This window comes from Solanum tuberosum, unplaced genomic scaffold, assembly GCF_000226075.1.
Source record: "Solanum tuberosum cultivar DM 1-3 516 R44 unplaced genomic scaffold, SolTub_3.0 scf00334, whole genome shotgun sequence".
Classification (NCBI taxonomy): domain Eukaryota; kingdom Viridiplantae; phylum Streptophyta; class Magnoliopsida; order Solanales; family Solanaceae; genus Solanum; species Solanum tuberosum.
In genome coordinates, this window is record NW_006239254.1 from 236,788 (window position 1) to 248,696 (window position 11,909).

Here is an 11,909-nt window from a genome sequence, read left to right on the forward strand (position 1 = left end):
TTAGAACATAAAATTAAAAAGTTTTCTTTCTTTTTTAAACTCCATTCCAAGTTAAACTAGGTCATTCTTTTTAAAACGGATAGAGTAATTTCATAATTAAATATCATATTTGTTATAGTGGTACACCAATAAAGTTTGTCTGTATATAATGCATGCTTCAATTATTACATTTGCATCAGCTAGAATGTCTTTTTTCTTGGGATGCGGCAAATAGTGTCATTTTGCATATATACTATATTTAGTAAATTTTACTAAACGATACAAATGAAGAGGCAAACCTTCGACGTTTGTGCATGCGTCTTCCTTGCCATGTGTTTTCTTCATCACGTGTACACTTTTTGTATTTTAGCTCAACACATCTTTTATGTAAATATTTTGTATTCAAAAATAAATTTAATATTTTTTGCCTCATTATTAATTGATATGTACTTCACCTGTCACTAGCTCAACAACCATACTACTTAACAAAAATAAAAATATTCCATTAAACATTAATTAGTTTATGGTGTTATTATAATTTAATTAATAGAAACCGTACGTGTACTGTTATTCTTAATACATTCATTCACATTTAAGGTTACTTAACTCCATTTGAGTGAGTCTATATAGCACGATGCGTATGAGTGATATTTGATTTGTGTAGTTAGTTTGGATCCGTACTCGAGCAGTAACATTCTGACTCGTATGCCATTTTAATTGCGGGGCAAGCACAATTTATGTAAATTTAAGTATATATGTGTGTGTGAATTTTTAATTACTTTATTGACTATTAGGCTTAGGCTACATGCTTAAGTACTTTTTAAAAATAGATTAAAAAGATAATAAGCTCACAATATATAATTCAAATTTGTCTATTACTCATTTAAAAAACAAAAATTAGTGATGAATAACTTTCGTTGTTAATATTAATCATATTTAATATAAATTATCAATTATTCTATTTTTAATATATATGATGAGTATTAGCTACAAATTATTAATGATAGATTAATGTTGAATTTCATAATGAATTATTTTTGTCCTGATGGTATATGGTACATCTCTGTTTAGATCTGTCTTTAGTGAAATTAAAAGTTGGATAATTTGGAAGAAGAGAAATTAGAATTAGGCAGCTATTTCAATTCTCCACATTCACCCTGCAATCATCAAAATTGAATCAATACTTATCAACTCGCCGCATATTTCTACAGCACAGCGCCAGCTAATAATCTTATTATAACATGATCAATTCTTTGTCCATTATTAATTCTCCGAACACCCTTATTCACGTGACACGTATACAGTCAGAGGCAGGGAGGTTATTTTCGAAAGATGATCTTTGCGTACAAATAAAAAAATATAGCGAGTCATACGAAAGCAGTCGAAAATCTACCATAAGAAAGAAAATAGCATATATATAAGTAAAATGATACACGAAGTGATCACATAACATATTTTGGACACTTTTAACACAACAAGTTATTATAGCTCAATAGCTGAACACCTTTCGTGAAATTTTCTGGCTCTGCCACAGTGCACTGGGGTTAAGAGATACCCCTTCGTCGGAAAATTACTTTATAATAGCGGGTCTGTCCTAACCCTGGTCTATTTTTTAAACTAAATCATTGACACCCCTTAAATACAATTAGTACAACAACAAACACCAATCACCTTAATCAAAATAACACTACATTACCTACTAACCTTCTATTCTAATACATGTCCTCCACTCCCTCCGATCTAAATACTACCCTAATTCGCATATATTATTTCTACAATAACTTATTTTTTTAAAGAAGCTATAATCAAACAAAAGATTATTTAACTCCAATAAAATTTATAAGTATCATTTAGAATTCATACACTAAAATTTGTAACTCCATGTCATCAAGCCAGCTATAATATAGCTAAGCCTTATCTTCTCACACTTCCACTTCACTCCATTTACCTCTCCACGTTTACTCTTCACTTCCAACACTTGTCAATTTGCATGCATGCATGCACTATTTCTTCCACTATAAATTCTCCCTCACTAAATCAACATTTCCTCATCCCTCACTTCTCATCATTACTACTTCAACTTTTTCACTCACTATGGCAATTTTCACAAAACCAAAGCTTTTATTTGTCTTCTTCTTGATCCTCTCTTTGGTCCTTGTATCTCAATGCTATGATCAAAACCCTAGGGGTGATCAAGACCCGCAGCAGGAGAAACTCAGAGAGTGTCAACAACGTTGTGAGAGACAACAACCAGGACAACAGAGACAGTTGTGTAAACAACGTTGTGAACAGCAGTATAAGAAAGAGCAACAACAACAACATGAAAGGGAGACTGGTGAAGATGATCTAGGTAATGTTTGTTATACTGCTTTTTTTGTTTTAATTCATCTGTCTTATTTATTTTTTTATAAAAGATTATTTTAATTTATCTATCTATATTCTTTTTTTAAAAAAACGTTTTCTTCGACGAATGATGTTTTTTAGTTTCTTTTTGGGCTTTTGCCCATGTTATTTTTCTCTTTCTTAAGATTAATAAAATATGGAATTTGGCCTTTTTAGGTTTTAAAAAAAAATGTTTTTTTGTCTCTATATACATTGTCTAATCTTTTTATAAACTCATTTGTTCTTTGTTCTTTTTTAGTTATGTTTGTGTCTTCGGGTTTAGTTTTCATCTTGCTAGATTAAATTACATTTATTGGATATTTTAAAATAAAATTTTAGAGATTAAAAAATTATATGAAAAATATTATAAATTGCTACTTTTTCATATCAATGTAATAGAAATATACATTTTAAAATGTTACTCAAAATTTATATCGACTTTTAAAAAGAAAATTATAGCAACTAAAAAGAAACGGATTCCTCAATTTCTCAAAAAAATTTCCTCTTTAGTCTTGAAATTTTTGTCTTTTTCAAAATGAAGGATCCTTTTGTTTTGGCCAACACTTTAATTTCGGCTTACTACGTTGCATCTTTTAAGTTTATAAAAGGACGATTTGATATAACATAAATTTAATATTAAAAAATTAAATAGTCTTTATTTTTAATTACGTAACAGGCAATCGTGGACCTGAGAAGAGATACAGAAAATTCCAAGAGTGCCAACGTAGGTGCCAGAGTGAAGAACAGGGCCAACAACTTCAAGAGTGTCAACAACGTTGTCAACAAGAGTACCAAAGAGAGAAAGGACAACAAGTTGAAACTAACCCAGAGTGGGAACAACAAGAAAAATCGAATAATCCCTACTTATTCGAGTCTCAAAGGTTCAGGTCTCGATACAGAGCTAGTCATGGTGATTTCCGTATCCTCGAGAAATTCAATCAAAGATCTCAACTTCTAAAAGGAATCGAAAAATACCGTGTCTCCGTCCTTGAATTGGAGCCTCAGTCTTTCGTGTTGCCTCATCACTGTGATGGTGAAGCCATATTTGTTGTTGTTAAAGGTAATTTAGTCATGTTCATTTTCATAATGTTCTTAAGTGAAATGTTTATCTAAATTTCAACTTTTTACAGGACAAGGAATAATTAGTATAGCGGAACAAGATAACAAAAACTCCTTCAACTTGCAGAAGGGGGATGTAATCAGGGTGTTTGCTGGTTCAAATGTCTACATGCTCAACAAAGATAACAACGAAAAGTTATTTGTTTACGTGCTCGCCAAGTCCGTCAATGCCCCTGGAAATTTGCAGGTAACGAATAATCTCTTTGAATCATAATATTACAACTAGTAGTAGTTGATTTGTTTCTATTTTACGCTCGTCTCAATTTGGGACAGTAGTACATCGAAGGTAAAGTCTGCGTACACTTTATTCAATTGAGACAGTAGTACATCGAAGGGTAAAGTCTGCGTACACTTTATTCAATTGAGACAGTAGTGCGTACACTTTATTCAATTGAGACAGTAGTGCGTACACTTTATTCAATTGAGACAGTAGTGCGTACACTTTATTCAATTGAGACAGTAGTGCGTACACTTTATTCAATTGAGACAGTAGTGCGTACACTTTATTCAATTGAGACAGTAGTGCGTACACTTTATTCAATTGAGACAGTAGTGCGTACACTTTATTCAATTGAGACAGTAGTGCGTACACTTTATTCAATTGAGACAGTAGTGCGTACACTTTATTCAATTGAGACAGTAGTGCGTACACTTTATTCAATTGAGACAGTAGTGCGTACACTTTATTCAATTGAGACAGTAGTGCGTACACTTTATTCAATTGAGACAGTAGTGCGTACACTTTATTCAATTGAGACAGTAGTGCGTACACTTTATTCAATTGAGACAGTAGTGCGTACACTTTATTCAATTGAGACAGTAGTGCGTACACTTTATTCAATTGAGACAGTAGTGCGTACACTTTATTCAATTGAGACAGTAGTGCGTACACTTTATTCAATTGAGACAGTAGTACATCAAAGAATAAAGTCTGCGTACACTTTATTCTTCATATGTTGGTGGTGGTGGTGGTAATAGTGTTTTTCCTCGGTAGTATAAGAAGTTATCGGATACTAAAATGTCTTTTATCTTTGAATTCAGCAATACTTTAGTGCCGGAGGTCAAAATCCGGAGACCTTCTACAAAGCATTCAGCAGCGATATCCTGGAGAGTGCTTTCAATGTGAGCTTCCTTTTAACTAATTATTATTACATTGGGTCTTTTTTATATACATATATATTTAGTGTTCTTAATTGTTTTGATTAGAACCCAAGGGACAAGTTAGAGAGGCTATTTGGACAACACAAGGAGGGGATAATAATCAAAGCCAGTGAAGAGCAAATTAGAGCTATAAGCGAACACGCCTCACGCTCCACTCAGCAAACTAAAGGTAGAACACAAGGACCTTTCAATTTGCTGAAGGAACGCCCATTATTCGAAAGCAAATTTGGACAGTTCTTTGAAGCATGTCCCGAAAGATTCGAGCAGTTGAGGGACTTGGATGCTGCTGTTGGTTTCATGAACATTAACCAAGTAAGCCTCGCCTCTTTGATATCTCAAGCCTTTTTGCAAATTTTATACTGTTAGTGTATATAAGTTTGAAAAATTCGAAATTGTTATTGTAGGGTGGAATGGTACTACCATACTACAACACAAAATCTACAAAGTTGGTTATGGTTGTAGAAGGAAACGCTCGGTTTGAAATGGCATGTCCTCATCTTGGTAGACAAGGCCAAAGCCCATGGTCTCGTGGACAAGGAAGAGAGCATGAGCAAGAACAAGAACAAGAAGAAGGAGAAGTTCATTATCAGAAAATCCGCGGTAATCTAAACGTTGGTGATGTTTTGGTAATCCCAGCAGGCCATCCGATCACCTTTGTTGCAACCGGAAACTCAAATGTGAGGATAGTTGGTTTCGGAGTCGATGCTCAGAACAGCAAAAAGAACTTCCTTGCAGGTATACTCTCTAGTTTTTCAATTTTGTCTGATATATCTCTGACTCACATATATCCTACTAGTTCCTTGTGTTGCAAGACAATTCCTAATTTGTTAGTAAATTTTTTAAATGACCTGATAATGTGAACTTCCTCTTTAGGTAAACAAAGCATATGGAGAAACGTAGATAGGGAAGCGAAAGAACTATCCTTCAGCATGCCCGGAAGGGAGGTAGAAGAGATATTGCAGAAGCAAGACCAGTCCTACTTTGTGGCAGGACCGGAGCATCGCCAGCAGAGGGAGAGGGGTGAAGAAGGAAGGAGGGGACAAGATCAATATTTGTCTTCAATTTTGGACTTTGTTTTCTAAATAAAATGTATGTTAATGGAAGAAATGCACAATGCAGATATGCATTTGTGCTAAGTGAAGAGAGCTTTGTGAGTAAATAAGAAGAGGCTCCTAGTTTAAAGAGAAGTATGTACTCCTACTAATGTAACTCCTTAAAGTAAAGTGGTCTAGGAGTTGTTGAGGGTTTTTGGACTCTCTTGTAGTATGTATGTTGTCGTGTGCAATGTAACTTTTGCATCATAAATAAAACTCCTTGTATTCCTCCTTTTTGGTTGAGTAGTGATAATTCGAATTTATAATTTTAAAATTTGCTCTCTCATCGACTTAAATCAATCATCTTAAAGTTTAAATGTGAGTGATGAATTCCTTTTTTCTTTGTTTTGGCGATTCGAATTCATGATTTTAAAAGTAAAGGTGAATGATTGTTACTGAGCAATTTTCTGATTGTTTCAACTTCTTTTGCTTTTTTGGTGAATGTGAATGATGAATTCCTTTTTCTTTTCTTTTTTGTAGTGATTTGAATTCACGATTTGATTTTAAAAGTGGAGGTGAATAATGTTTACTATCTGAACAAATATTTATTTTACTCTTTGAGAATCTACCATCTTAAAGTCCTCTCTTGTCGTCCAAACCATGTTTCTTTCACATTTAGTTTACAATTTCAGATAGTGAAAATCGATACTCCTTTCATTTTATATTTATGTCTGCTAGTACTCTTTACATATGCCACTTTTTTTTCAGGGTCTCTTACAATTAGATTGATACTTATATTTGATTTTTTTTTTTTTTTTTTGTGGATTTTAAACTTTTTAGTTTGCATCTAATGAAGTTCTATGAAGTTCTCTTAATTGAGAGCAATTAGAACTATCAATTTATATTAAAATTTTACATAAAACTCCAAAAGCCAAATTCCATCTTGAGTCATCATGTGATACAAAGAATAAAACGAAGAGGATAGCAATCGGCAAAAGCATCGGTACTTAGCTTATATACTCTCCTCATATTTCCACAGCCATTTTGTGTAAAGTTGTTAACATGTTTAGCCTTGTCCTTTACAAAGTTTTCGAATAACAGATAAATTAATATCTTAATGATTTTCTAACTATGTATACAAATCGATAGTACACTTCAAAGTTGAATCGAACCGATCAGACAAATTTGTCCTTTATACCATACTCCATGTGACATTCATGTGCAGGCAGCTATTGTTATCACACTTGCACTTTCATTAGTGTTATCAATTCAACACTTGTCAACTTGCATGCAAACTTTCAAACTGACCATCTTCAAATTCCCTCATTTAAATTTCCAACGCAAAATCAAAATAATTCTCTTCAATCCCCATCAAAAATAGAGAAATAAAGTTTCCATCACAAGTTCAATTAGTTATATTTTAACTATGGCAATTTTCACTAAATTACCAAAGCTTTTATTTGTCTTCTTCTTTTTATTGATCCTCATCTCTATGTTTATTGCTTGTCAATGTGAATGTGATCATGAAAAAGAGAACAATAATCCTTACTTATTTGAATCACATATGTTCAAATCTCGATTCGAATCAAAACATGGTGAATTTCGAGTCCTCGATAAATTCACTCAACTTCTTCGAGGAATCGAAAATTACAGAGTTGGAGTACTTGATTTTGAACCTCTGACTTTCATGCTTCCTCATCACTTTGATGCTCAACTCTTACTTCTTATTGTTAGTGGTCCGTCCATTCTCTCTGTTTCTATTATGTGATATAATTTGAATGATCAATACGAAATTTAACATTACAATTTTTTGTTTAAAAATAAAAAAAATTTAAAGCTTGTTACAGACTTTGTATGGAATAATTTTTTTTTAAATTTAATACATAAACATGTTGTTTAACTTGGTTTCAACTCTTCTCCAATTTTGCATGTGCACAAGTAAACATTTAAATTTGTATAAAATTGAACAAGATACATATGACATAAAACAAATAGGGCGCCACTTAAGACACAAAATTGCGATGTATGACAGCACATAAGATAAATATGTCTATTTATTTAATTTTATACAAGTTTAAGTGTTTACTTATAACATATTCAAAGTTGAAGGGCATAGATGTTAGCTAAGCCAAGTTAAATATCATATTTATGTGATTATAAAAAACTTCAAAGAAAAATATAAAGTTAATTACTTTCAAATTTAGAAGTCTCTTTTGTAGACGGGCTACAAGAGAAATCATGTCATATAAATCGAAACAGAAAAAAGTCATTTTTTCCTGTTTCTTATAGGGAGAGGAAGTATAAGTATAGCAGAAGAAGATGAGAAGAACTCCTTCAAGTTGGAGCATGGAGATGTAATCAGTGTTTCTGCAGGTTCAACAATCTACTTCACCAACACAGATAACAAAGAAAAGTTCTCGGTTTACGTGCTAGCCAAGGCTGTTAATGTTCCTGGCCAGTTTCAAGTAATCACTAAGCGTATTCAAAATTTAAATTTTATGAATTCTACTTTTAATGTTTTTAGTATTTAACTCATTATTATTTTAAAGTTAAAGAGTTCATTTTACTGTTTATTCAGGAATTCTTTAGTGCTGGAAGTGAAAATCCAGAAACCTTCTACAAAGCATTCAGCAGTGATATCCTGGAGACTGCTTTCAATGTGAGCTTCGTTAGGGAAGTATTGAAAACACTTTCTGAACTTGACGTGAATTATTAGTTTCGTTCCAAAACTATTGATAGTTTTAAATACACATCTCTACTTGACTAACTGAACTTAAATATAATCTCGATCTGCTACATGGCATAGCAAGTGTTCTCAAACTCTTGTAGGAGCGTGAGACTCCTAATAAAAACTGAGACAAGTGTTGAAAACACCCATAAACTTGAAGAGAATTTAGATGTGTATTTCACTCATGTGGCAAGATCATGTGTGTATTTAAGTTCAGTTAGTAAAGTAGAATGATTTTTTTAAGGCTATCAATAATTCAGAAACGAAACTAATAATTTACGTCAAGTTTATGAGTGCTATCAATAAGTTTTTCTCTTTTTTATGTTAGTTAAAATTCTCATTTTTTTCTTTATTATTTTCATTAGACTCCAAGGAACAGGTTAGAGAGGCTATTTGGACAACAAAAACAGGGGATAATAATCAAAGCCAGTGAAGAGAAAATTCGAGCTATTAGCCAACACGCTTCGCACTCCACTAGAGGTGAAACGGTCCTTTCAATGTATCGAACCAACGCCCATTAATTGGTAACAGATTTGGACAATACTTTGAAGCAGCCCCAGAGAGATTCCAACACTTGATGGATTTGAATGTTGCTGTTGGTATCATGAACATCAACCAAGTAAGCCACTTAATTTGCCCCCGATCACCTCTGTTTCAATTTACGTGACACAATTTGGTCTTAAACAAGTCATATAACATTTGTGTGGCTACGATTATTGTAGCTCTAAAAGCTTCTCATTCAGGTAAAACTCATAGGTTTAACTTTCAAATATAGGAATGTGTTAATACATTTCAAAACGAACTAATAACAAAATGATGTCACATAAACTGAAGCAAATTGAACGCTAAAAAAACCAAAATCTTGATATATCTTGATTGTTATGGTTTTGACATTTAAAATAGAAACTTAAATGGAGCTATGTGCATGGTACGTAAGGATTTATATAGCTGAACCTAACTTCTTTGTAATGACGGGGATAATAGTACTGTACATTAATTTTTCAGGGTGGAATGATATTACCAGTCTACAATACAAGGACTACATGGTTGGTAATGGTTGCACAAGGGAATGGGCGGTTCGAAATGGTTAGTAGCCAAAGCCAGGAGAGACGAGGCCATAACTACCAAAAGGCGGTCCGAGGTTGTCTATCAGTTGGTGATTTTTTTGTAATTCCGGCAGGACATCCTATAACAATTATAGCCAACGGCGACTCTAATCTCAGTATGGTTGGTTTTGGAATCAATGGTCATAACAACATGTTAAACTTCCTTGCAGGTATGCTATTAGTTTCCTCGTTTGCTCACCGAAGTCACTAAACTATGTTTTGTAACACAAAGTCAATCAACTTGTTATTAGTTTCCTCGTTTGCTCACCGAAGTCACTAAACTATTTTTTGTAACACAAAGTCAATCAACTTTGTCCTAAACTATTCTTCGTATGTATTACTAATTTCACCTTTTAAAGGAGAAGTTACGAATATTTATTTATACTGTCAGTACGTAGAAATTAAAATGTCAATTGTTTTATAAGGTCAAGAAAGCATATGGAGAAATGTAAACAGAGAAGCAAAAGAGTTGTCATTCAATATGCCAGCAAGGGAGGTTGAAGAAATATTACAGAATCAAGATGAGTCATATTTTGTGGCAGCACCAAAGGAAGAAGGAAAAAAAGGGGACAACAATATGAGTCTTCAATTTTGGACTTAGTTTTCTAAGTTGCATCATATGCTATGTGAAGAGTACCACTGGTATATTTAATTACGTACCTAAATAATGTCGTCTTCTGTGTGGGTGTGGCTGTAATGTAATGTAACTTCTGTAACATAAATAAACTTGACTCTGTTCGGATGGTTGTTACGTATTGTTTTATAAGGTATCGTACTGTGTTGTGTTGTGTTGTATTATATTGTAATGTTTTAATGAATATAATATTTGGATAGATTCTATTTTTTTGCGTCATTACATAATGTCACAAGTCACAACATAACAATTTGAAGAATAAACCTTCGAGAAAAGTAGGGTACGGGGTTGACACTACAACAAAAACACATTTTAGCAGCAACAAATATACACATTAACAAAGAGTGTTAATGTCTTTACCGGTATTAGTTAATTGCCATTGGATTCAATGTCTCTAAAGGATTTTGAGACATATACTAAGAGTGTTAATTGCCACTAAAAGTATATGTTTAGTGGCAATTAAGCTATTGCCGTTAATTTATTACCGCTAAAGATCATTTTTGATGCAGTGTGAACTACTATAAAAATGTGAGATGAAGAATAAAATAAGATTATTAAATACTTCGTCCTTTCCATATTAGTCCATCCGTTTATTTTTACTTGTCACTGTTTGACTTGACACACTTATTAAGAAAATAATTATTGATATAGATATTTTACCTAACTATCCTTATTAAATGATATTTATTATTAAGTCTTGGAAAATGATTTGGAGAATAAGTATTTAATGCTGAGGATAAAACATGAAAATAATATAATTGTCTTTTCTTGATACGTTAAGAATGAGAAATAAAAATGAAAAATTCTCTTAGGAAAAAATGACAAGTAAAAGTGAACGGAAGGAGTAACTTAATTTGTGAGGTAATGCACACCTATTAAGAAAAACATTTAATGACATAATTTTAAACCATATTTTTCACTATTGACCTTTATGAAATAACTTTATAGATAATGTAATTTATTTTTAAATAATATAAAAATTCATTAAAGAAAAAGACAAATATGAAAAACACCTAAGTTGGTTGGAACAAAATTTCTATAAGAAGAAAAAAAAGGGTATTCATAATACTTTTGGGTCGAGAGGAGGCAAAGCATGCAAAATAGATACAACCTTATCTCCGGTTGGAGCTTCTCTTCTTCTACTCATAAGATAAGATTGGTCTCTTAATTATTGGTAAATTTTAATTTTAATTCTTGTAATATTTGACTAAGTCCATTTGAATTAGTTTATTTTTAGGTGTTTTTAATTTGTAAGCACTTTTTAAATTTTGGAGGTGTGTAGAAAGGTTAAAAAGTGCTTTTAAACACATTTTTAGGTTAAGAAGTTTTAAAATAAGCCAAAAGTAGGGTATTTTCTACTTATGACTTTTAATTTTTGACTTATAAGTTACTTTTTATAAGTTCATCCAAACAGACACTAAACACATGTAATCTTCAATTAATTAAATATATAAATTTAATTCATTTGCTTGTGAATATTCACAAATTTACCACAATTATTAATCATTTCACGCTTAATTATTTATGTGTTATGTTAAGCATGTACTATATATATTACTCCATATATGACGGTAATATACATATTTCTAAAAGTGCATACTTAATTTTTTCATAAAAGAACTAATTAAACACACCCATTGAAGGTTAAATTATACTTAATCAAATATCAGATGGACCAATATTATAATCGACCTATAAATTAGGAGAAAATGGTATAATCTCAAAAAAAAAAACAAAAAAAAAAAAAAAAACCCGTTGCTTTTTCT

General features: G+C 32.1%; 2 protein-coding genes across 2 annotated transcripts; both read left to right on the forward strand.

Moving 5' to 3' along the window:
- The first annotated feature begins 2,035 nt into the window (after positions 1-2,035).
- On the forward strand, positions 2,036-5,966 carry LOC102598565 (vicilin-like antimicrobial peptides 2-3). Its single transcript, XM_006360703.2, has 7 exons — positions 2,036-2,329; positions 3,038-3,421; positions 3,492-3,667; positions 4,522-4,602; positions 4,687-4,953; positions 5,046-5,376; positions 5,515-5,966. The coding sequence occupies exons 1-7, from the start codon at positions 2,074-2,076 to the stop codon at positions 5,721-5,723; spliced, it is 1,704 nt and encodes a 567-aa protein (XP_006360765.1). The 5' UTR covers positions 2,036-2,073; the 3' UTR covers positions 5,724-5,966.
- A 1,135-nt stretch (positions 5,967-7,101) lies between these two features.
- On the forward strand, positions 7,102-10,110 carry LOC102585432 (vicilin GC72-A-like). Its single transcript, XM_015314972.1, is given in 7 exon segments — positions 7,102-7,411; positions 7,965-8,140; positions 8,254-8,334; positions 8,769-8,877; positions 8,880-9,022; positions 9,409-9,679; positions 9,935-10,110. Coding segments are annotated over 7 exon segments (1,266 nt in total).
- The last annotated feature ends 1,799 nt before the right edge of the window (positions 10,111-11,909 follow it).

Bases quoted from the DNA above. Each gene is read 5' to 3' on its own strand.
- LOC102598565 (XM_006360703.2), top strand. From the start codon at position 2,074: ATGGCAATTTTCACAAAACCAAAGCTTTTATTTGTCTTCTTCTTGATC. The intron at 4,954-5,045 runs GTAAGCCTCGCC...TTGTTATTGTAG, and splicing joins GTTTCATGAACATTAACCAA to GGTGGAATGGTACTACCATA. The intron at 5,377-5,514 runs GTATACTCTCTA...CTTCCTCTTTAG, and splicing joins CAAAAAGAACTTCCTTGCAG to GTAAACAAAGCATATGGAGA.